This window comes from Athene noctua, chromosome Z (genome assembly GCF_965140245.1).
Source record: "Athene noctua chromosome Z, bAthNoc1.hap1.1, whole genome shotgun sequence".
In the NCBI taxonomy this organism is placed as follows: Eukaryota; Metazoa; Chordata; class Aves; order Strigiformes; family Strigidae; genus Athene; species Athene noctua.
Window position 1 is genome coordinate 65,790,139 of NC_134077.1, and position 26,377 is coordinate 65,816,515.

Consider the following 26,377-nt stretch of genomic DNA (forward strand, 5'->3'; position numbering starts at 1 on the left):
GAAGTAGTAATTTGCAAAAGAAACCTAAAGAGAATGGTATTGAACCATTGTTTTCCGAATATTCCAATTGGCTCATCTTTTATTTGTTTGTTTGTTTTGTTAGTTAAGACATTTAGAGTGCTTTTACTTATTCAGAGGTTTCAAACAGGAAATTGACAGTGTATTTCCAAAAGAAAAAAACTGTGTTAATGCAGAAAAGAGACTAGAGAAACCCTGTAAGAAATTCTTAGTGCACTATCTCACATGAAAACAAACAAATAAGTAATACTATTGGAGTGGCAATGTGCACCAAGTATAGATCTAAATATTGATTTTGGTAAATGCAATCTCTTGACTGAATATGAGATTACATGACATCATGAACCTTACCGGTAGGAATTCCAACAATGCTGTGATGTCATGTAATCTCAAAATCAGTCAGGTCAGTTTATGCAGTGGCTATTGATATGATACATTGACAGAAATCTGGGTTTCTCATGTCACTTTTTATAAAGTTATTTACTCACATTACTGAAATAAGTCTTGATTATCAGCTGTTTTTTCACTGCACTACTCCAATTTGTGCCTGAATTTCATGTCAGGGAAAGCATATCATATACATTTGTCTTAGCATAAGCAAACATAAGCCAATACAATAATATCTGGTTTCTTAAACATAGGTTTCTAGATATATAATTCTGCATGTATATTAAGCCCCGCATTGAATTGCTCAGCTGTTTTTCCTAGTTCCTGCTTTTACCGAAAATAATGGTAAAATCCTTGTGCACCTCTGAGGTGGCAATGGAGGTGGCAATGTAAAGTCACTATTTAGCAGAAATCTATGGGAGGACAGGACTGCTCTGTGATGAAATTGCTTAGTCCAGCTGATACAGTTCTTAGTTTAATACTGACTTAAAAGTTGAATATAAAAGGAACTAATTTTAGACAATTTCTGGATGGTTAGCTAGGAACTGAGTTGTTAGTTTTCTTAAACATATTAAAAAATGCTTTCTCCAACTCCAAGATTTTTTTTTGTACCACCTGAATTTCAGCTCTCATTAGATTTTGTGATCAGCTTTCAGTGTCCTTTGATCTGTGTATTTTACCTCTGGGACTCTGTTGATACTGTTAGCTGCTGTATAAACTTATTTATAGTTATTTATTAATCTTCTCATTATACTGACTGTGGTATTGTGATCTTTTTCAGTGTACCTTGAGGACAGTTTTGTAAAATCTGGAGTGTTCAACGTGTCAGAACTCGTGAGGGTGTCCAGAAGTAAGTTATTATTTGCATTTAATAATTTCCAAAGCCCTTTTTTTCTCTCCCCAAAATGTAAGATGCATAGGAAATGCCTATAACCATGCAGAATTTTGATATTTTTGACCACGGTATTACAGTTCATCTTGCATGTGTTTGTAATAAAACAAACAGAAGTCTTCTTTTGTCTCTTTGGTATTTAAAGATTGAATCAGTTTGTTATGTGTCCCCCTGCACAGCTTAATAGACTGATGTGTCAATAAAATTACCATGCGTAACAAAACCTTCTATTTGTTAGACTTGCAACTTCTTGAAATTGTCCTGCACATCCTTGGATTTTGCTAAACCATCTGATTATTCTTTAGTTTGTTTTTGAATTTGTAGCTCTTAAAAGAAAAATCACAGCATGGATATAAAGATTGACTGACAATATATTGTATGCTTGTGTTTCTGTTATTCATAGAACTGGCTGTAATTGAGTTTCTAATTACATTGGCTTGTTGTGGCATCAGAAATGTTATGAACATGCAAAAAAAGTAACATAAAATGTAAATATAAAAGGACAGGTGAAGCTTTTATTGCAGAATAAAAACCCAAAATGAATAAAAATAATAGGAAGATAAATGAATAAAAATAAGAATGAAGAATGAATATAAATAAGAAGATCTAAGAATTTGCCATAATAGTATGGCATAAAACTATGCACATCTTCACCTGACATTGCTTTCGGAGTGCTTCTTTTCTCCCTTTAGTTTCAACACTATTAAAGTATTTCTCTTAAGAATTCATTAAGAAATGAACAAAAATACTTGAAAGTTATAGTTAGAAGTATCTGCAGTGATGACACCAACATTATAACAAGAGAATGGTCAAGGAAAATCTCTTTTCTGATGAGGTGAGAACAAAACCAGTGAGACACAGGTTTCCAAAACTGCCTGTCCAAATTTTGCCAGGTCAGGATGCTTGAGGAATTTAATTAAATTAGTGAGGCTTAAGATGCATGTGTCATTTCATTTGCTGTGGTCAGAAATTAATATGCAATAATTACAATCATGTTAAGTCATTCAGCAAAATACTGAGCATTGCCATGCTGCAGTATTAAGACATATTCTTTCTTGCTGAAGATACAGTTTTGTTGTTTTAGGAGGCTGAGGGTGTGCGAAACACAGCTTTCTTTTAGTTGTCAGGTAGTTGAATACATTTAAAAGTATCAGGCCATTCAGTTTAAAAAAGAATCAATATTGTAGTTATGTTATGAAATCATAACTTCTGCAGCTGTTATACATGATATACTTCTAATAATAAGCTTTAAAGTATGTGGTTTCTGTGGTATTTCTTACCATGCATTTGTTTAACCTCAAGCCGCAACAGAGTTGTACTTTAACTGTCAGGAAAAATACAAACCTTCAGATACATTACACAACATGCAATTATTCTTATAAGTGCCAAAGGTAGTTTAAATGCACAATGCACAGACAGTGAACAAAGGTAAATATACCACAACATGTAACATATAATTTACTCTTGAAATACCGAGACGTACAGTACACAGACTCTGTAAGGAGGTGAAGATAATGCTGAGTGTGTGTGTTTGTGTGTAGGTGTACATATGCAAAGTAGTACCTGTGAACCTGTGACACTAGGTGAAAGAAAAAGGAGGGAGTAAAACATGCTGTCAGCACAGAAGGCTATTATTAATACAAAAGAGTTTAAGCGGAAAAGAGTTTGTGTGTCCCCAAGTTTGTTCTTTCCAGTTATCTCAGTTCTTTAATAATTAATGTTAGCCGTCCTTATAAACTCTGCCTCATTCATTATAGAAGTCCTTCTACAGAAGGTTAGAATTTGTGCCAAGGTTTGTGTTACCTTTTTTATATTGATGATTCCAGGTTATCTGTTATACAACAAACATGTCTGCATAACTGCTAAGGGATTTCTAGGGACTTGGGAAGACAATTCATTTTTTTAGATATATAAACATAGACAGAACTTGTCTGTATTTGGTCTCTGCAAGAGGCAGAAAATTAGATACATGTAGTAATATCTTGATGTTTTTCCCAGTGTTAAAAATTAAAAGATGGCTAAAAAGATAGAAGATTATCTTTGATTCGTTATGATGATGTGTTTTTCAGCACCCATAACCCAGGGAACAGGAGTGAACTTCCCAATTGGAGAGCTTCCGAGCCAGCCATATTATCATGATATGAATTCGGGTGTAAATCTACAGAGGTCCTTGTCCTCTCCACCAAGCAGGTAAAACCTTGAAATAAGTGCTAATGTGAAACGAGGTTTAATAGAGTAGGACAAGCAATTCACAAATACTGTCAACAGCTATTTATTTTATGAATTTCCTCTGATTTTGTGAGGTAGGATATTTATGTATGTTATCACAATTTATGTATGTTACCACCTCCCTGGGCAGCCTGTACCACTGCCTGACCACTCTTTCTGTGAAAATTTTTTTCCTAATGTCCAGTCTAAACGTCCCCTGTTGCAGTTTAAAGCCATTCCCTCTTGTTCTGTCACTAATCACCTGTGAGAAGAGACCAGCACCAACCTCTCTACAATGTCCTTTCAGGTAGTTGCAGAGAGTGATGAGGTCTCCCCTCAGCCTTCTCCTCCTCAAACTGAACAGTCCCAGCTCCTTCAATCGCTCCTCACAGGATCTGTTCTCCAGGCCCTTCACCAGCTTCGTTGCCCTCCTCTGCACTCGCTCCAGCACCTCGAGATCTCTCTCGTATTGAGGTGCCCAAAACTGGACACAACACTCCAGGTGTGGCCTCACCAGTGCAGAGCACAGGGGGACTGTCACCTCCCTACTTCTGCTGGTCACACTATTTCTGATACCAGCCAGGATGCTGTTGGCTTTCTTGGCCACCCGGGCACACTGCTGGCTCATGTGCAGCTGCTTGTCAATGAGAACCCCCAGATCCTTCTCTCCCAGACAGCTCCAGCCACACCTCCCCAAGCCTGTAGCCATGCAGGGGGTTGTTGTGGCCCAAGTGCAGGACCTGGCACTTGGCCTTGTTGAAGCTCACCCTGTTGACACTGGCCCACTGATCCAATCTATCCAAGTCTCTCTGTAGAGCCTCCCTGTCCTCATGCAGATCGACACTCCCGCTTAACTTGGTGTCACAGGGTCTCAATTGTTCTCAAAGGTCTTCAATTTTTCTCAAGGATTTTTAGTTTTTTTCGAGGGTCTCCATGTGCTTACTACAGTCAGTTTGATCTGAGAGACCCATTTCTCTGCTTCAACATGGTTCTTTCTCCCACCTCTGGGAAAGACCCTGTTCCCTCCCTCAGGAACATCTGGCCAGGCCACAGAGGTGGAGAACTTGCTGTACCCTTCTTCTGACTCCCAGATAATGTACTGTCTCTGTCACTGTTCAGTTTTCTGAAACTGTCTGATGTACCATGAAATTGTAAGCACTATAGGACCTCTCATTGCCCAATATTTCTGCACCCCATTGTGTCAGGAAGAATCTGCACAGTGGGATGGGATTTAAGAGGACTGCAGGGAACTGGGGTGCTCTTCCACCAGCACCTGGTGCTCCTGAGTTATTTTGCTCATATTCCCCTCTTCCATTGTATTTTCAACTTGGCAGTTCATCTACTATTTTACAAATGGATAGATTAAATCTTACAGTCTAAATAATAGTAATAATAATACCACCACCATTAAAACCTTCATCCTGGTTTTCTTTGGCAGTCAGCATAACAGCTTCAGTATATATTGTTACAATGAAACTTGACTGCTCTCCACTGTATTGAAGTGCTGCCTCATTTTATATAGTGTGACTTGAAATATGGGCCTTTTTGTTGTTTTTAATTAAACTAGTCTAAAATGAAAAGTCTTTGTTTCAGGTTAGACTTCTTTGAAAAGCTTATGCTTTTGACATGGTGAAATACAGAAAACTACATTTTTTCCTTATTAACACATTCTGAAAAGTTCCTGTTTTATCCTGACTTTATTAGTAATACTTTTCCAGTGCTTTGTTTTGCTTTCATGGTTTCTGCATAGTGTTTAACACTCTCATGACACAACCTTTCTTTGGTAGGTTACAGGAACTGGTTTCTTGGTTGTTCAGCCAAGTATGGTAGACTTTTATGGTACCTATTCATGCCATCTCTGAAACATCAATCATGTGAAAAATGCAAGCACATACCTGCATTACATATTATTAAATAGTATCATCTATATAAGTTAATGTAAGCTCTAATATCCACTTTTTTTTTTGCTTTGTATGCCTGAATTACTTTCTATTGAAATATTTGTTGAAATCCAAACAGTTTATATACCACTACTAGCTGCATATCATATTCACTGCCAAATCTCACATTATTTCAACAGCAAAAGACCCAAAACCATCTCCATAGATGAAAATATGGAGCCAAGCCCGACAGGAGACTTTTATCCTTCTCCAAATTCACCAGCAGCGGGGAGCCGGACATGGCATGAAAGAGATCAAGGTGAGTAAGATGGGACTGTTTTACCTGGAAATATATTCAAATATTCAATAAATCTCTGTATCTGCCTTTCCATTACTGCAATAAAATGATGGCTTTTTAGAAGGATCTTTATTTTTCTGTGTATTTGACAGTTTTGTAAATGGATATTTACAAAAAGGATATGGTATAAACAACCGCATGATAATTTTTCCATCTGGTGACTGCCTTATCTATTGTTTGAAAAGATGTGAGGTATTTGATATTGTGTATGCTGCGATCATCCCAGCAGGATTTTGAGTACACTGGTTTCAAGTAAAAACCTGAACATCTCCATGCTATGGTTGATTCAACACTAGTTTACTCAGTTTTTGTTTTACCATAACAGATTCCTGTATGTGCATTTAGTCCATACTATGTGACTTAGAATAGGTCCAATAGGCTCTTTGCTGACGAGTCCACACAGAGCTTTGTGGGATTCTATCCATATGCTAAAGGGTGTTGGGAAATGTGTTTTAGGTTATCAAAAGCCAGGAACATGTTTATGTGAAGAAAGTTATGGATGTCAAAATAGTAAAATTAATTGTCATAACTTTCCCTCATGTTATCTTGATGCTTTATAAACCTAGATGCCAGTGTAGTCCTTCCCCTTACCTTTGTGATGTGAAAATGTGTTTAAACTCACATGTATTTGAACAGTGTTGGTTAATGGATCCTGTGGCTCAGGTGCTGCAGCTATTTGGAGAGCCTGTGAAATGTACAGCACAGTATGTAGAAGTGAAATAGAGAAAAATACATGTCATTCTGTGCTTTGCTGATCTTACAGTGTTTGCCCTCCTTGTCTGCTGCTCATCGTTGCTCTCAGTTCTTCAGTAACTGACTGACCCTTTGTGCTCACCTAATTTTTATATTGTTTTAGGCTTCTTTTTTTCCTTTTTTTTTTTCACCTGCTAAATTTGCCCTTTCATCTCTGTGTGCAAGGTAGCATGTGATTGATATTTAATTTAGTTGCCTTTTATTTTCACATTTTCATTATAGTTGGTCTCCTTTTAATCTGCTTCTGCCTACCCTCTGATCTTTGTTCGCATTATTAGGCTGTTCCTCTCACACAATGTTTATTAGTCTTTTTCTTTGTTGTGTCTTTTGTACTTTTTGTTTCTCATGGAGGCTCTGGTATTTTCTTATTTCTAGCTGTTTGCAACATTCACAGCTGAATTAAAAAAAATGTCTTTCCCATGGCATTGCATAACCAAACTTAAGAACAGCAAAATAGCAGCTCTGCCAGCCAGAATCTTCCCCCTTGTGCAAAATATTTTCCTCTGTGACTGTCACCTGTTTTGCCATGACACTATTACAGTTTTTCATAAAAGATAGGATTGTACCTCAATTAATTTTTGCAGCTGTGGAGAAAACAGCCCATCATTCCTCTCTGAAGTGTTCTCCACATATCCCCACTTGTGGAATGAAGTCCTTTTGTGCTGCTGAGTGAGCTGTAGGGGCTTCTGAGAAATGCAGTGCCGCATGGACAGCTGAGCCCGAGTCCTGTTGACAGAGCCTTTCACAGATGATCTCTATACTTTCCGACTATCTCAATTGCTTTTTAGCTCTTGCTTGCAAAGAACTGTGCTCTGTGAACACTGGATTTGTTAAGTTTCACCAGTCTTCTTCATGTCAGTAATGAACAATGTCATTGTTCAGATTACTTGAGTAGATTTACAATGAGCCTTTACTTAATTTCTGTGCCATTGGGCAGCTAGAATTCTGGACTGAAACAGCCTTTAACTCTCTTTTTATGTTTCATAAATGAGAGAATTCCAAAAGATGAGAAAGAGAGAATAAAAGATATAGACTTGAATCAGTATCTTTTATTTTTACTTCCTGGAGTTCACATTCCTTCCTGAATATCCTGTTTTCCAGCACTGCTGGACCTAGTGAAATTTTACCAGATCCCTGTCAGAGAGGTTGTCTTTGAGACACTTTGAGGGACTTCGTTTTTTCTGTCCTGAAGATGGTCTTTCATTCCTGCAGAGGGACAGTTGTACCACTGACCAGTCTGAAAATTGTTATACTGGGGGAAGCAAAACCCTTTTGTCCCAGATGATTTATGTTTGATTCAAATTACTTTCTGTGGTTATCTTGCTGCTGTGGATGTAATGCAGTGACTGCAATGCCTGCCCTTGGTACCTGGCCTCACTTGGAAGGGGTGTGTGACAGCTCCTGGCATATTTGTTTTGCTGGTAGTTTGTTAGATGCTTGATATCATCTCCATACTAGCATGTATCTGTGTAAAGCTCCTTTTGGACACTGAGGTCTTACCAGGATATGATATTTGTGAAAACCTATATTCTGTTTCCTTATGCCTACAAGCACAAAGATAATAGAAATAAAAATTTGGAGGTATTTTCTATGTCAGAGAGCTCATGGAGACCTGTGTTTCATATGAGGTGAGGCATAATTGAAAAAAAGGAGAAGCCATTTGGGATCACATTTGTGTTCATCCAGTGTAACCCGGGAATATTCATGTAGTCCCAACAGACACTGCTTTTTCAGGCAGTCTCCAAAGGTAATCAGCATCAGAAATGTGAATCATTCCACAGTACCCACAAATGAGACTATGCAGAGGTATTATGTTTATAGGTAAGTAGCTTCTTTTTCACTATGGTACAATTTTAACGTAGAGAAACAAAATCAGAAATAGGGTTGATAGTAAGATATAGCATTACTGATTTCAGTTTCATTGTCTCTCTTTTGAACTTGACAGAGCAAAGTCCCTAACTCCTGACCTGAAATAGATCTAATTTCTTCATCTACATACCTAAGTGTAACGTATTTTCATAGAAAAAGAAATGACATAGATTTGAAGGAATCTTTTATCATGAAAGCCTTTCATATCTTTATTTAGCTGCATTTGTAAAGTAGCAGAAATGAGATGACAGTGCTAGTTTGGAGCTGGAGATAGTCACAATAAAACAATGATAACTAAACCAGGTTGGAATAAAGTAGCTAGGAGTTTCATAGGTGTCTGTGGGGTATCTAACCATTTTGATAGTGAGAGTGGAACAAAGATTAATGAGTAACACAGATATACTGAGATTAAAAATGTGACAGATGAAAATTTGCAGTTGGATGGAACAGGTTAGATCAATCTTTTATTGCTGTGAAATACAAATATCATGTACTTTAGTAGGTAAGTAGACATCAGAGGAAGAGTGATTATGTTGTGAGCCCCATAGTTTCTATAGCTTCTCTACCATGCAAGCATGCATTGTGAGGAGTAAGAACATGACTACAGGACTACTTGTGGTTTAGCCAGGATCTTGCATTTGTGAAACTTAGAAATCTAGCCCAGCTACAATAAAATCTTTCTCATACCACACTCTACTTTCAGTTGTTAAACTTGAGACTTTGTCCTTTTGTTACTATCTGTCCTTTTGTTATTATCTGTCTTCCTCCTGTTGTACTACTTCCAAAAATGTTTTGATAAAATTTCCAGATGTTGTGTTTCATAGTCTATTTTAGGGGAGTTAGCTGTTTGAAGATGTTAATTCTGGGAAGAAATAAGTAAGCATATCTGAAAAATGGGAACTTTAGGTGACATAAAGTTGGTCAAAGACAATCCATAAAAGATTAATGAGCAATGGCTTCATTATCCAGTGCTCTAGTATTGTTATGCATGTTATCATTCAGATACAAAAAATATATAAACCCAAAGTATATATTAACAAAAATCAGTATTACAAATAATTTTAAATTTGTATTTATTAAAGTCAGATTATTAATCCTTTTTGGAAAAAAAGAAAAGCTTATGAAGCCATGATACTGTACTGGAGGTATACTTCATTGACTTGCAAAAGTTTGTGAATATTTTAAAAAGATATATAACCACAAGAGTATGTGTAATAGTTTTAAAAACAGATAAAAAAAAAAAAAAGACTGTGGATTTACAGTGTTCTTTCTGAATTTATATACATTCAGTTATTGTGGGAAGATTCTGTAGTTTGTGCCATCATTTTTACTGTGTTAAAATACGTAAAATATGACTCTATTTGCATGATTTTTTTGAAACAGGTGTGAGGTCTTCCTGCAGAGCAAATAGGCAGGTTTGTAACTGCAAAGATGTCTCACAAACCTTATCTCTACCATTAGATGCCCAAGTAACTAACCATCCTTCAAAAATCCCAGATCCTAAGAAAGTGAAAAGTCATCTCTGAGAATGGTGCATTACTTAGAAATAAAGTCCTAATATGCCAATTAGGAATTCAGTTTCTGCCTGCTCTCAGATCTTGTGCAGGTTATTTATTCTCTCTTGTACCTTGTTTTTTCTAATTGAATGTCTTTTTATTGTTTATTAATGTCTGGATCATGTCTTAATTACATTTCTACCAATGGGAAATAGATCTAAAAAGTAGTTTGCTGTAAATCTCTCGCAGTCTTCCTTTTTCCAGGTTTCTGTTACTGATTTTTTTACGTGTTTCTATATTAAACAAAATTTTGAGTTCCTGCAGTAGGGTAGTAATATTTTGTGAAACACATGGAACTTGCTGCATGAGTAAATTTGTTGGATGTTTTAGAAATCCTTAGGAGGATAAAATTTTGTACAGTAAAAAATAAACCCCCCCATTTGGAAGAGGAAGTTATTAAAAATATAACAAAACTGGTGACTAGTGCAGTGGATAAAAAGTACTTTGGATCTAATAGGTTAAGGGCTGTTGGTGAACACCTTGATTTATTAGCTGGTAAGTAAACCAGATACTTTTTCCTTAACTCGTAAGGGAACGGGAATATCAGAAGAACAGAGCACAGTGTGTGCACCTATGGCTTCCCTTTTAAAAGCTAGCTTGACAAAGTGCATTAATGTAATTGCAGACAATTTCAGTATTTGCCCTTGAGATCTGTTTGTTATAGTGTTACAACACTGTCTGTGTTGTACATAAATAAAACAGGGGTTATCACCAGTGCACACTGGTCGTAATAAAAATGGAGAGTCATGTGGATTTCTGTAGTAGTCAGGTGTCTGAAAATATTGAATGTCAATATACAATGAAGTGAATTTTAATTTTACAGTTTCTTCATCATGTTCACTCTCTTACACCTCACCCACCTCTACCAACAGTCAAGAGTCAAGATGCCAGCATACCATTAAAACTGAAACAGCTGGACCGCCTTCACCCGTTGATTGGCCAGCAGCTGTTGGACCCTCCACTTCTCAGGTCCCGACCCCTTTTGTTGGATACCCCTCTTCTGGACACTTGTCCCCTTTTGCTTTCTCCCCACCCACTGGACACTCCTTCCCCATTGAGGTTCTTCCCGATGGCTCTTTCCTTCTTGGGCCGTCTTCTCATGGACCATCAAAGATGGACGTTCTTATTTCTGAAGTGAGGGAACTAAAAGAGGAAGTAGTTAATGTGGTCCAGGAGTTAAGAACTGTAACAGATCACCTTGGCTTTTTGGTGGCCTGTGTTGGACAGAGTTCAGGATTTTTTCCAGCTCCTGGTGCTCCTTCTGAAGGTTAATGCTTTAGAAGCTCATAGTCTCCATCTAACAGATGAATTCATCTTGCAAAGGTTTTCCTTGATGAATATCTGTTAAAGGCATTTCTGTGGTTTTGACTCACTCCGAGTTCTGAAAATCCTTGTATGTCAAAGCATGTTTTTAAGCAATTTATGTCTTGTTAGTAACTTCTGTACATCTGCCTTTGTATTTTTTAATATTTCAAAATACTCTTTAAGCAATGTATACACACACATACCTTTCATAGATATATATACACCTATGCACACTTTATGGACCTATCTGAATTATCTGTGTTTTTAACTAATGTAATGTGTGCACAGTAGTCAAATGCTGCCACTTGATATGTTTTCATAAATCCACATTCATAAATTGAGAGGTACTTTTCACCAAGGATAACTTTTCAAAGTTTATTTCCAGAGAAAATTCTTAGCCATGGCTTCTCTTAGCCTGTTGGCTGCTATGATGCTGAAAGTGACATCATGATAAAAAGCAACAACATTAGCAAGGAAGAATCACCTGGGAGGCCACAAGTTGGGTTCTCCTCTTTCTTCCTGGTTGCAAAACAAGACGTTAGTATTGTTCAATGAATGAGCATTATGTCTACTTATTAAACATCATTATTTCTTTCATGATAGTTAAAACGATTTTAAAATCTATAGAGAATTGGTTTACTTCTGGTTTCCATAGTGGCAATTATACAAGAAAAATTGCTGGTATGTAAAATAAGTTAGACATTACTTCCATAAAGATGAAAAGTGCTTTTTCATCCTTAGAGCTTGAAAGGCACTAGGTATAGAAAAAAAAAGTGAAGGAGATTTCAAATTCTTATTTAATTAAAAAGGAAGAGAAAGAGAAAAAAATCCATGAACAGGACAGCAGAAATACTATCTTAAAATGAGTGAAGTTGCTTGTACATCAATTTGCATCCTTCATTACTGAGTGAGAATGATGATGAGTTTACACTCTCTCCAGAAATAAAGCAACAGAGATTATATCTGTTTTTCAATGTTTAGAATGGCTTTAGACCAATTTAAAACTTGTTTATGAGTATCTTCAAATATTCAGAGTAGCAGATGAGGAAGTTTCTACTCTGGGCAGATCAGGAACCTGAGTTTTCCTTCAGCCCATGTACAGTTTAATTTCTGAATTAGTTTCTGAATGAATGAAGAGTAATGAAATGTTTTGAAATACGGACAGAAGGACAAATACATTAGGAGATACAGTAGGAAGAATACAAAAAGGTTTGCTATTTTGCTTTCCTGGAAATGGCTGTTATTTGCTCAATAAAGTCACTGTAAAAAATCTCATTCTAGGTTTTTTTGTCTTTTATTTTGACTATTATATTGTGGCAAGGCTTATAACTTAATATTTTCCATGTGTGATTAGTGAATTGAATACACTCAGGGCTAGCATATGCATCTCTCATATACATCAGTGGAAGATGTAAATGCACAAAAGATATTTTTGTTGTATGCACAGCACTTATTCTGTGATGAACTTCATATTATGGCAACATCCTGTTACCTTGATGATGACCTTAGACATTCTTTGATTTAAATGAATGATAAAATTCATGTCTTAATGCAAGATTTGGCCCAGGAGCTATTATGTGTAATTGTCCTATTCCAAACTTGGTGAATAAGAGATCTTACTACCATTTTAAAAACAGATTGGCTCCTGTTAGAAATTACAGGTTAAGTATTGTTCTGTATGATTTAACCTATGTGGTGCAGGATATCTTCAGTTACCGAAAGAATAAGTATTTAGTATCTCATGAATCATAGGTGTCTGCACTGACTTTTTTTCCAGTTGTGGTACATCCACGAGATGGAAAAAATGAATTTAGCCCACATATTGTACATTTTTTTAGGCACCTCTCCTTTTTCTCTTCATTGATAGATTCTTTGTTTCTGTGCTGTATACATAGAAACATTTGGAAAAGTTCTTATTTAATCTTTTTTACTGCTGTTATGCAAACTGTATCAAACCTGATCAAAGTAGTATATTTCAGTGAGAGTTAATGATTTTATCTTACTTCAAAATCAATCACCAGATGGATCTGCAATTAAATTAATATAGGACAACTATTAAACCATCCTAAGTTGTTTTCAGTATAGACTATAATAGTAATAAAAAAAGAGATACCATAACCTAAATGCTTCTAAGTCAACAACTTCCCTTACATTGTTTTATCTCAAATCTCTCTTTAATCTTATTGCATTAGAAATTGGGAGTAATTTTCTGACTCTTGCAGTTAAGGTTACAACATTGATCTAATTTTCTAGCCAAGTTCCATGGATTCTCAGCATTAATGAGATGTTATAACTGTGTGTTTTTCCTTGGAGTCTGAATGACTTTCTGTAGGATAATTTAATAAATGACTAAAATGTATTCTAAAGTCTTTATGATTTATTTGGCTTTTAAATTAGATATTCTCACTGTGTCCCATAATGCTCTTCTATCACAGCTATCTACTGGAATCACATCTCTTAACAATGACACATAGAGGATGAAATGGCTCAATTTCTGAAGTGTAAAGTTAAATAAAAAAAGTGGTTGAGTACCTAATCTACACTGTAACTTCTTAAGGGTTATTTATGGCAGTGCAGTGTACTTGGAGCACCATGTGGGTTGTTAATGACAGTATATGTATTCGTTATAGTACATTCTTTGTGGCAGCAACATTGTATTTTTGGTCTCATGCTTTTTATTTCCAAAGTCAGCCTCATTACTTACAATGCCTGCTCCATGTTTAACAGGTAGCCATCCCACTGAGCTCTGAGTTACTCCTAAGTAACTTCCCATACAACATCTGATGGTCTGTGCTGGTACAGAAGTGGTTGGGTAAACTGAGTCTGAAGTTGTGGTAAGAAGTGAGGCAGGAGAGGCTGCAGAGGTAAAGTTTGGCACCCTGCTGCCGGCCCCCATGGGTCACTGCGGAGCTGGTGGAGACATTCTCACCTCCCTCCAACAGCAACACCTCAGCTCTCCACGGTCTCCATGGTGGCACGTGTGTCTTGGGGGTCTCACAGCTGGACAGTGCTTCTGGTATGAGGCATGTAGGGTGAGAAAGGCTGGCCAGCTTTATGACAGCAGATCAATGCATGGAAAAAGAAGGGTAATTTTCACTTCACAAGAAACAGTGCAGGTATGTTAACATAGTAATACTGGTTATGAACTGGGAGGTTTCCTGTTACTCTCTGATGAGGAGTGGCAAGGTGAGTTTGAAAGATGAGAATGGTTGCCCACTGTTCTTGCAGGATAGCGTGCCATAGTTTCAGTCTAATCTTTGCGGGAATACATGTAAATCTAAATAGGAATAATCTCTTCAGTATGGCAGTTAATTACTTACGTGTCATATACAGTCAAACAACTGTTGTAGGGTTAGGTCTGTATGTCCTGTCCTACTGTGAAGCATTTTTTGAAATTACTTTGGGATGTGGGTGTTCATATTCAGTGTTAATGCTCTAATCTGACGATCATATCTTTTTTCTTCCTCTTTTAGAAACTGCCTTTTACTAGAATTGAAAAATTTAAAAAAAAAAAAAAAGTTAATTTTAGGAAAAGTTTATGCAGCTTTCCCAATTATGCTAACTGAAATAACAATGCATTAGAGTTATACTTTACAAAAGCTAGTGTATATCATTTTAACAGGAGCTGAACTGAGTTTGCTTTCTGTCCATAAAAAGTTGGATATCAGTAATGCAATGAAGAAATTTGGTTGTCCAACTTTACACAGTTGGTCACACTCATGAACAAAAAGCATTCTACAACTTGTTTGTAAAGACTTGTCTGGGTTTTCCACCCACCCCCCACTCCCCCACAGTATGTTGGGCTATATAAGGGCAGGTACATACAACCCTTCTATTTTGTGTCCAGATCGCTTTCAGTTGAGGGAAAGAAAATAATCAAGGTTAACGCATCTCAGAGAATGTAACCATTGGCAATGAAGTACAGTATTCTGCAAGTGTGCATGTGGGTAAGGATGAGGAGAATGACGTGTTTACTCCATCTAAAGGGTATCTGGACTCTCATGTTTCACTTGTCTGAAAGTTCTTGCATCTTCTTCTCCCATGTCTATTAACGCATATTAAGCAATGGAAAATAAAAAGGTGTAATTTTTAAGAAAAGATTAATAGAGAACGAACAAGGAAATCAGTTGCTTTTGTAAGTAATCTACTATTGTTCTGTTGTAGCTTTTCTGAATTGCAGTATTTTTGTAGTGTTTTTCTCACCAGCTTGCAGTACTGAAAATGGCACTGGAAAAAATTCTAGTCTAGTTCCTCTTCTTAAGTTTTTCACTCCAAATCACAAAAGATAATACATTGAAATTGTTTCTTGGTTGTGAAAGGGCAAAACAGCACAAAGGTGTTTGATTAGCTTTGGGCATGGTTCCTGACAGGACAACCAGTGTCACAGTCTGAAGGACTGGGTTGTGCAATATTGGAGGTGTACCTGTGAAAATACATTGGCACTAAGTAGGCTGATTTGAAGATGGAAGGTTGTCACATCTTTGTACACAGAAATATTCTACTCTAGTATAAAATTTTCATATGTAAAATGCTTTTCTATGGTTGATGTAGAAGCAAAAATAAAACTGAGATCAGGTTTTTAAACATGAACAGCTCTCTTCAAACCTTAACACTGGCTGCTCCTCAAGTTCAGAACACTCTCAGCTGCTAAGCAACATGCATATATATATTCATGTAAGACCTCACTGATTCTCTCTAAAGTGAGTACAAAGGCCTTCACACTGAGAATTGCTATATGTGTCTCAGAAAGTCATGGAACAGAACTGATAATGATTTTGTTTGTTTAGTTGGTTTGTTTTGTTGATTTTCCACTCAGGAATACATTGATTATCAGAACCGATTTTTTTCATGGAAATAAATTAAGTTTTTAGGAGGTTTTTTTTTCTGGTCCAATACAAAAGTTACAGTGTGGGGGAATGGGACACCCACAAGCCAATAACTAGGGCACAGATTTGCATAATGGAAGAGTTAGATGCAAAGCCTGATCTCAGCCTGATACTGAACAGGAATTCAAGCAAGTCTTCCTCTGTTCTAGGCATCAAGTATCTCAGACACCTAGCTCTTCAGGCACATCTGTGTTTCTCTCCTATTTATTCACAAAAATATGTCACCATCCTTTTTTTTGTGAAGAAGATAAATGAATTAAAATGTTTTGATTTTCAGGATTGTTGGTTTACATCCAGCCTCAGTGCCAAGTCTTTAGGACAGATATAATAAAGCATTTTCCTTACAAATGAGAGGTGATTTGTGCTTTAGCGTCACTCAGCTGTCAATATTCAGCGTTAGGTGCCTTATTAAGACCTACAGCTGAGAAATACAGAATGCTTATATTGTTAAAGAAAATCAGACTGAGATCTGAAAATTGGTGATGCTGGCTCTGCTTGTTCTCTGTCTGTAGAGACACTGTAGAACTCTGTACTAGTTCTGCTAGTTCTTCACATGCATAGGTGTGAAACAAAATTGATTCTTCTGCGCACAGTGGGATTTGTGATGGTTCATCATCATCATCGAGCTATCTGATGTGAATTTAAAATTTTACTTAAGTTTTCACACGTGGTTCACACAGGTGTACCTACCAGTTGTGGAGGCAGTGGGGAGTGAGGATGTGATGTATGTAGTGTATCCTGCCACCGGAAATTATCCCAGTTACTGCCTCTGGGAAAAGAGCAGTTCGTTTAAAACTGCAGCATGAAAGGATACCTCTTATAGCTTGCTAGTGGTGCTATGGACTCTGTAACTTTCCTGCTTTCACTATGACTACACAGTAAACTGAATGTTTAACCTTGCTTTCTCTGATGGCAATGCTATACTGAGTTGTAAATGAATCTTTACAGATTGTTGTCTGCAGGAGTGTACCTTGTAAAGAAAGACTTGTGAAACAAGACAGTAGAAAAGATATTAATAAGAAGAGTTAAAGAATAAACTCTGTTAAAAGAGATTTAATATTTGTTTAGGATTTCTTCTTACAGTGGTCATGAGCATGTCTCATGAGCAAGAAAGAAAAGCTGCCATGTTGTGGTGGTGAGCAGATCAGGTGTAAAGAAACAGACAGGTGGATGCTTGAACTTGCCCTGGATCACTGCTCGATTCCTGTCAAGTTCTAACAGGTGGCTTGCCAAATGGTGTGCCAAGGTGACATTTGTCCAGGGAACTGCCTGGATGACAAGCTTCTTCAGACTGAGGTAGAGAGGGTCTTTGCTTTGATGATCCCAAGTTGGGTGGGAGTGTTGATCTGCTCGAGGGTAGGGAGGCTCTGCAGAGAGACCTGGACAGGCTGGAGCCATGGGCTGAGGCCAACTGTGTGAGTGTCAATAAGGGCAAATGCCGGGGGCTGCCCTTGGGCCACAACAACCCCCAGCAGCGCTACAGGCTTGGGGAGGAGTGGCTGGAGAGCTGCCAGTCAGAGAGGGACCTGGGGGGGTTGACTGACAGCCGGCTGAACAGGAGCCAGCAGTGTGCCCAGGGGGCCAAGAAGGCCAATGGCATCCTGGCTTGTGTCAGCAATAGCGTGGCCAGCAGGGACAGGGAAGGGATCTGACCCCTGTACTGGCACTGGGGAGGCCGCCCCTCGATTCCTGTGTTCACTTTTGGGCCCCTCACTCCAAAAAGGACATTGAATGACTCGAGCGTGTCCAGAGAAGGGCAATGAAGCTGGTGCAGGGTCTGGAGCACAGGTCGTACGAGGAGCGGCTGAGGGAACTGGGGGTGTGTAGTCTGGAGAAGAGGAGGCTGAGGGGAGACCTCATCGCCCTCTACAGCTCCCTGAAAGGAGGTTGCAGAGAGCTGGGGACGAGCCTCTTTAACCAAGTAACAAGAGATAGGACAAGAGGGAATGGCCTCAAGTTGCACCAGGGAAGGTTTAGACTGGATATTAGGAAGCATTTCTTTCCAGAAGGGGTTGTTGGGCATTGGAATGGGCTGCCCAGGGAGGTGGTGGAGTCCCCATCCCTGGAGGTGTTTAAGAGTCGGGTTGACATAGCGCTGAGGGATCTGGTGTAGTTGGGAACTGTCAGTGTTAGGTTAATGGTTGGACTGGATGATCTTCAGGTGCTTTTCCAACCTTGATGATTCTGTGATTTTATGATTCTATGAGGACATTGCCAAAACTTACATCTCATTAGTGTTTCCTAAGGTTCTTTGTAGTTTAATTAGAGGCTGACGTAAACATGTTTCTGCACACTTTCCCTGCAGCATTTTATCACATTAGAATTGATCAAAATTGTTGCCTTGGGCTGTCTTGAACAGCTATACATCTGGAGCACCATTTGTGCAAGCTGCTGCTGAACAGTCTACATACGCTATGCTTCACAGCAGCTCTTCTCTTCCTGTGTAGACAGATCTACCTTGTTGGAGATGAGATGATCTAACCTTTTATTTGCATAAGTCTGTTTTTCTTTGATGTGATGCCTTGAAATGTATAACATGTCACCCATTTGGTTGCATCCATGCTGTATCTCCACAGTAACGTGAGAATACAGGTGATTTGGAACAACATGGAAAATTTTTATTAAAAGAAAGGCCCTTTTTTCACATTTAAAGAAAAGTCTTGACAGGGGAGGCCATATTGTCTGATTAATGTTGACCTTTTGATAACTTTGTCCAAGTGTTTTTGGCATCTTTCTCCTTTTCATCTATACTAAGCATTTTTTTCCAGAAGTCTAAAAATAAATCACTTTTGAAACTGTTTTATATTCATTATCAAAGTAACAAGGATTGGAATCTCATTGCTGAAACTACACAGACATACTAGCAAGTGGCCTATTTTTGTGACCTCTGTCCTTCATTATGTAATTATCAGTATATAACTAAGCACTATGTAGCTACTAGACATCTCCTGATGTGGAAAAAAAAAAGATGTTTTAAAACGAGAAAAATGTGTGTTTTCTATTATGTAGAAGTTACTAGTGAAATCATACGGTCTCAGTCACTTTAACTCATTCTGATTTATTTAAAGGCACTGTTTCTTACAAGCAAAATCAAAGCCAGGGAAAAACTGCTTTGTGGTTGGGTGTTTTTTTTCACTTTTTTTTTTTTTTGTTTTTTTCCCTAACCGGTAAATTCTTCTTTCTCTGAAGAAATATAACTTGTGTGTTTTCCTACTAAACCTATAAGTCTCTCTTGGTCAAGGATGAAATGGCTGCAGTGTTTCTTTCTAACCTATCAAACAGTTATTGTTCTGTCTACCCTGTCACCTGCATCTGTTATTTAGCCGTGGCAGGAGTATGAATGCTCTGTTATGATGGCCCAGCACACATGGGGAGAGCTGTGGGTGCTGGGGTGGGGTGGGGGGAAGGGGCTATCTGAAATACTTCTCAGTGTGAAGTGCATTGTTTTAACAGAGAAGGTGCTGCCTGCACCTCAGCCATTATTCTTTGCAGTTGCCTATGCTATATATAACAAGACTTCTGAAGGTACTTCATGGTGGTGTGCTGTGCAGTATATGTTAAAGTTGCTCTTTTGGTGGGTAATGAACATTTTTATGGCAGTGCTGAATTTTCTATTCCTGACTACAAGTTGCATTCACCTTGATGGGGAAACAGTCTTCTGTATAAGAAGTTCATTGCAGTTGCTTTGTAATTTATGCTGTCTGTTTTCTATGTGCTAACTACAATTCCTGCTTCCCTAAGAATTGTACAATTTGTACTTCTTACAATTCATACTTCTGTAGTAGTAGTACTTCTGTAAATTTATATTTTTAAAGCAAATGCTAAGTTTATCATAGTCATCAATCTCCTTTTCAGTAGATTCTTTTCAAATTAGTGATGCCACTGGGGGGTTAATGGGCATTCTGATTACATTGCAGTTCATATAGTATACTTCTTTAGGGCAACTAAAATATTTTGGTTTTGAAAAACACAGCAACTTTTGGTTGTTTAATGAAGTAACAGTCACCAACCAAATTAAATCTCTGTTGCATTCCAGAAATCAGAGCATGCAGAGCTTCAGGAGCTAGGCAGCTCTTTCATGAGTTCTTTTGTTGAATATGAGCTTTACACGAGGAGAAGGTTTTCCACTTCCAGCCCATGGTTTGTTTTTCCATCAGGGAGACTTAAGTGCAGTGCTTTTAATGTGAAATAAAATTAAACTGTTTGTACATTCTCTCTTTAGTTATAGCCTGTATGTGGTAGAGTCAAGAAGATATTTGGACACTGATAAGTTCTGTAACAACTACTGATGACCACAGTGTTGTGGTGGGAGGCTGTGTGTACAAGTTATTAGGGACACTTATCTTTTTTCTCAGACTGTAACATTGCGGCGTTTCTGCAGAAACAGAGATTGTGCATGCACAGAACCACGGTATAAAAATAATAGCTGTTTAATTTTGTCCTGGACTTTAAAAAAACCCTACATCTGTTGTGGAGGTGTGAGAATTTTCATGTTCTGGTGAAACTAGGGCCTTATATGTAGAAGCTAGGGCTGTCGTTTAGGCAGAAAATAAAACGTAATGAAATATTTGAAATTCATTACAGAATTAATGTCCTTTCTTATCATAGTTTGCCAATGCAAAACTCAATTTAAAAAAAATATGTCTGGCAATTTTATTTCTTAGCTTAGCAGGATGTATTCAACAAAACTGTAACCATTTGTCAACTTTGTCTTTGCTAACTGCCGGTAGATTCAGAGAACCAAATTATTCCTCTGTTTTCTTCCTCAACAATCATTTATTTACCAAAGTTTTATAAAACAGCTAGTGGTGCCTCTGTCAACACTCAGTGGTTTGACAAAAACATAAAATTGCAACAGATCAGTATAATAAAAAGCATACAGTAACCTTTGTCATATCTGTTAAAACTGAATGAGTGCTGAATTGCTCTATCGTAAAGCAATTCCTCACTCTTGCTGAATGTTTCTCTGAATAAAATCCTTTCTCAGCAGCCTTCTTGAAGAGGTGAACCTTGCAGGTTATCTGGGAAATCAGCAGACTTAATAGTCAGGACCAAATGGGAGCAGGGGAGTTGCAGGTGGATGGTGGAGGAGCACTGGCAGAGTCTGCTCTGGGTCTGGTGCCAGTGCCTATGCAGGGCTTGACAGAAGTATGGGGCAGAGTGGAGAAGTGGTCTCTCAGTTTTAGGGGTTCTGCTCTAAGTGTGGCTTCTAGGGTGAAAGCCCACTCTTAAACTCCAGCCAGTTCAGAAAGTACTGGTCCAATTTCATCTCAGTAAGATGTTCAAATTTTGCAGGTCTGTCTTTGACTTCCAAGATGATTGTATGTCCCCTAGAATAATACAATACAGTGTGCCAATATTAAAAGTGACAAAATCCCTTTAAGGGCTAACAGGGTTCATGTAGGAAAGTCATCTGCAACATGGCCCAAATCCAGTAAAGTACTTAAGAAATGACCTTTGTTTTAAACAGGAGTCAGTCCCATTGGTTTGAAATGGAACTCACTTATGATATTGATGTCTGTCCTATAAAAATATTATAATTATTATTGAAATAATTTGGTGCAAAGTCCAACAAATGTTGTTTAAATAATTTAGATTTTCAGAAAGAATTCAGTATTTTTGCTTTATGAAATATCAGTAACCCTGCATGGCAGAAATCACACATTTGTTCCTACTGTCTTCATGCAGTGAGCTCTAAAGAGATGTCTTTGTTGATAGGGAAACTGGAAGGAAGGCCCTACTTGAGACATGTAAAATATGAGATAGAGAAGTTAAAGTAACCTTTACTCTCAGGGAGGTTTCACTATGGTTTTGGGAAGGGTTAAGGGATGGGTTTTAAAATAACATCACAATAAATACCATAAACTGGCATGTTACCCTACACACCTGAGTGTAGGTGTTCCATTAAAAAATGCAGTAAAGATTATGTGGCTGTTGAAGGAGCAGATGACTTGGTGATGTTCTTGGGAGCTCAGAAGTGTCTAGGGAGGTTCTGAAGACATGCGTTTCTTCACTGTTTGGCTTGTCTGGTATAAAAGGAATGTGGTTTCTGTTTTGCACCAGTTAGGGGATTTTTATTCATTCTCAGGTTTGAAGGCAATAGTTTAAAATTAGTTTATCGATCATAGGGGAGTTGGGTCACCTAACTATTTATGCAAGAACAGTAGAAATAAGTATCTGTAGTTGACAAAATAATGTGTCTTGGGACATGCTTCTAAGCTAATGTCACTCTTCCGTTGTTACTTTATTGCAGATATGGCTTCTCCTACAATGAAGAAACCTGAAAAGCCTTTGTTTAGTCCTACTTCTCCCCAGGATTCTTCACCAAGACTGAGCACTTTTCCCCAGCATCACCACCCAGGAATCCCAGGAGTTGCACACAGTGGTGAGGTTTATGGAGGAGGAAGAAACACCTCCCTATTAATTTGGTCTGTTCTTTCCTACAGTCCGATTGTGATGCATTTTTTCAGATTTAGAGACCTAATCCCATTTATAATACTGATGAGAATAGAAATGGAAGAGGTTGGGGTATCCTTGCAGGAATGCTCATTAAACTCAGTTCAGGTAGTCTGAATGCTGCAAGTCACTGGAAGGGATTAACCAGTGAATAAAATAAGTTGTAAACTGCATGAAGAAACCGACAGAGGAAAAATCCTCCCTGTCTTTCCTCCTTCTGATTTTTTTTTAATCTCTTGGTATGACTATGTTGTATTTAAATGTCAGAACAGACAGAATTTAATACACAAAAGAAGTCACAACCATGTTCCCTATGTGACACAATGAAATAAGTACCAGTGCTTCTTTTGAATGCTCTATCTAAAAGAGGTAGAGTCCTGATAAATATTTTTCAACATCTGTTTTCTGGAATCCGTAATAAATCCATAGTAAAACTTCACTTGAAGTTTGAAGGAGAGACTTGAAATATGATGGAATGCATGCTATCTTGAGGGTTTATCAGGAATGACAGAAAAATTCCAGCATCGTGATCTGCTTAATGTTAGAGGTGAGAGCAACCCTGATTCTTCAGATGAAGGTGGTCCTTAGAAGTCTCCCCTCAGCAACTCATATAAAGGGAGTTCATTTCTTGAACATAGCTGGGAAACTGGAGGAGTAAAACAGATTTGAGGGCTCTTTCTTCTTTTCTTTAGCATGCAGTTATGCTTTGAGAAGTTTCTGTTTGGTGATTTCTCCATGATTTCAAGTTCTTCTCTTTCAATTAATGTGTAAGGACTATTTTCCACTTATTTTGTATTACAAAAGTGAGCCTGGACTCATTCTGGTCTCTGTAAGGTTTTCACTATCAGCAAATACTCAAGCACATCAGAGAGGTTTAAATTACCAAATACAGCAATTTTGTAACATTCCTGTTGTTTTTTCTTGGGCAAAATATGAATTGGTCCTAGCTCCAGTATAGCAAGTTGTTTAAAGATTAAGGTGAAAAAAAACAAAGGTATGAGAGGTGGTCCAGAAGAGCAGTGTTGGTGCTTGTGCTGATACAGTATAGAACAGGAAGCAGTTTATAAAATACTTTGCTTATACAGACCTGGTTTGTACCCTCCCACTAATGAAAATGAAAACACTTGTTGTCTTTTCCTTATTTCCACTGAACTTGGTACCTCCTTTTTAATATGTTGCCAAGTAGGCGCCCCCTAGATTTGTAGTAACAGTGGAAAGCAGGCTGTTGTGCAGTGTGATAGAAGAACCTTCTCCACTTCCAGCTGGAAGACTGGGTAGCAGTAGGACATGTACATTCCTCTCCCTGTGAAATCATTGCTGGTTGTTTAGACGTTACATATAGTCTATAGATAGCATGTATTTGTAGGGGCTGGGAAGAAAGAGAGTGCAAAGAAAAATCTGTATAGGGTAGATGCTTTTTTGTTTGTCAGAAATATTTTAATTGGATAGATTGGTTTCCCAGGCCCTGAAGTTGAATGTTCATTAGCATTTTCACAAAGGTCAGATAATACTCATGGCATTATTGATGAGTAGTTATTACCCCATCACCACATGAGGCAGGTAGAGTGCAATGCAGTGAGAAATCCCTGTTTCTTAGGACTTGGTGACTTTGCTCTCCTCTGTTGGAGTCCTGTGGATAAAAATGTAGGTTTTATTTGTTGAGTAAAATATTTGGTTTGTTTAATTGTGCTGCAGATGGGAAAACTTACAACTGAAATGTCTTTTATGCTGGGGAAAGATGATTGTTTAAAGAAAATAACGAAAAAAATATGATGGCATAACCCACAAAACCAAAACAAGATACAATATTTATGAATTTGAAACAGCAGCACTTTCCATTGCCTGGGATGATATAAGGGGAGGACATGTTTTTCTGTAAAGTTGCCATGAAGCAGGAGTGCAGTGTACTGATTTATAACTGACTTTTTATTTTTCTTGCTATAACACAGAGGTGAAGAATTTTAGAAGAAACAAGATGCGAAGTAATTTTAATTTTATTTTATCTTCTCCAGTCATCTCAACTAGAACTCCACCTCCACCTTCACCATTGCCATTTCCAGCACAAGCTATTCTTCCTCCTGCCCCATCTAGCTACTTCTCTCATCCAACAATCAGATATCCTCCTCACCTGAATCCTCAGGATACTCTGAAGAATTATGTACCTTCTTATGACCCGTCCAGCCCGCAGACTAGCCAGGTACTGTAAAACAATGCGAACACTCCGAAAGAAATCCTATAAGGAATATGTATCTTCTAGGGTGTCTAGACTGCTATCTCACTAGTTCTGGTTTCAGAGCAAGCTGGGAGCTGGCATGTAAGTGATCCAGCAACTTATCCTGTTCAGCATGGTTGAATGAAGGGCACAGGTTAGCCATATCCACTCCCTGTTCCTCTGTCAAGCATAAGAAAAACACTTGTTCTGAACCACCCAGCAGCAATAAGGGAGGAGGTCCTAGCCCTGCACCCCTCCTGCAGGCTGGGTACCTCTGTGGCTGTGCAGGACTACCAAGATGAAGCTCCTGCTGTGGGAAGGAGCAAGGAGTGCGCCAATATGTACACGTGCATGCATGCACACTCACGGACATATAGGTATATTTATAGACTGACAGTGAAAACAAACTCTGGCAAGGTAATGCTTGCTGTGTTTTGTAGGCACCTGACGTTTCTTTGCACTGATGCAAAGACATTCCTTTAGTGAGCACAGCACAAACCCACAAAATTGTTTTTTCTTCCTTTTGTAGAGAACAGGCAGTAACAGATGAGTTCATGGCTGCTACACTGATTAACACGTGTCTGATATGGGAAATTAACATGGTTTTCATTAGTGAAGTAATCTGCGAAGGACTGTGTGGAAAACTGCTTTCCATGATAGCATCAGCGAAAAGTGTTAGCATGTGATCTGCAGCATAGGATAAACTTCAGTTGAGACTTGGTCTGTCAATACTTGGAATATTTCCAGTGTCAGTGTAATGTAATCTTTGCTTCTCGGGCATTATTTGTTTTTCATGCCTTGTCTGAAAGGCTCCTGTGGAGTCCTGTAGTTTGTGCTTTAGCACGTTTTTATGAAAAGCCTTGGGAATGTAAACTGAATAGACAACGGTCAGATTTTCCTGCTCCTAGGAATTAGATTCCTTTGGAAGGACCATCTTATCAAGGATGAAGGGATTGCTGTGACAGCGTTTTGTTTTGGACTTTGTTTTGTCTGTTTTTCACCAATAATGACAGGCCTTTCAGAATGCATTTCAGGTACAACAGCAGTAGAACACAAGACTGAATCAAACTTTCTGTGTTGAATAACAGATACAGCTCCTCTGGGCTGTTCATAAGATTATTGTGGCTATTGTCACCATGGGCTAATGCTCTGGTCTAGCTGCATGACTTTCTACATATTCTAAAAAAAAAAAAAAAAAGTGAGTCCATAAAATAAAAATTTACTTTGGAGGGAGAAATCCTAACTATGTTATTTTTGTTGATTACAGTATTAAAGCAAGTTAAACAAAAAATGAAAATGGAGTATGTTGACTTTAGAATACAAATTGCTATCTACGCATGGATTAAAATTTTTTTAGTCACATATAGCATTTTTGCTGAGACTCAACTAGGAATGTTGCACGCAGGACCTGATTTTAATTTGTGTAAACTTTCCATGAATAACAAAGTCAAATTAAGACATTCATTAAAAGTCCTTAATGTTAATTCAGTGTGGAAAATCTTAAGAGTTTTGTTGGATTTTCTTTTTTTAAACCAATGTCTTAATTAGGCACTATTAAGGGAAAAATTATGCAAATTAAAATCAGGCCCTTACTGTT

General features: G+C 37.9%; 1 protein-coding gene across 10 annotated transcripts in view; it reads left to right on the forward strand.

The window, feature by feature from the left end:
- NFIB (nuclear factor I B) overlaps nucleotides 1-26,377 on the forward strand; it is a 288,026-nt gene that overhangs the window by 220,097 nt on the left and 41,552 nt on the right. For all 10 annotated transcript variants that reach the window (XM_074932994.1, XM_074932998.1, XM_074932995.1 and 7 more), the window contains exons 4-8: nucleotides 1,187-1,255; nucleotides 3,367-3,487; nucleotides 5,586-5,704; nucleotides 22,366-22,497; nucleotides 24,581-24,765. In XM_074932994.1, coding sequence (XP_074789095.1) covers nucleotides 1,187-1,255; nucleotides 3,367-3,487; nucleotides 5,586-5,704; nucleotides 22,366-22,497; nucleotides 24,581-24,765 — 626 coding nt within the window. The remainder of the gene's footprint in view (nucleotides 1-1,186; nucleotides 1,256-3,366; nucleotides 3,488-5,585; nucleotides 5,705-22,365; nucleotides 22,498-24,580; nucleotides 24,766-26,377) is intronic.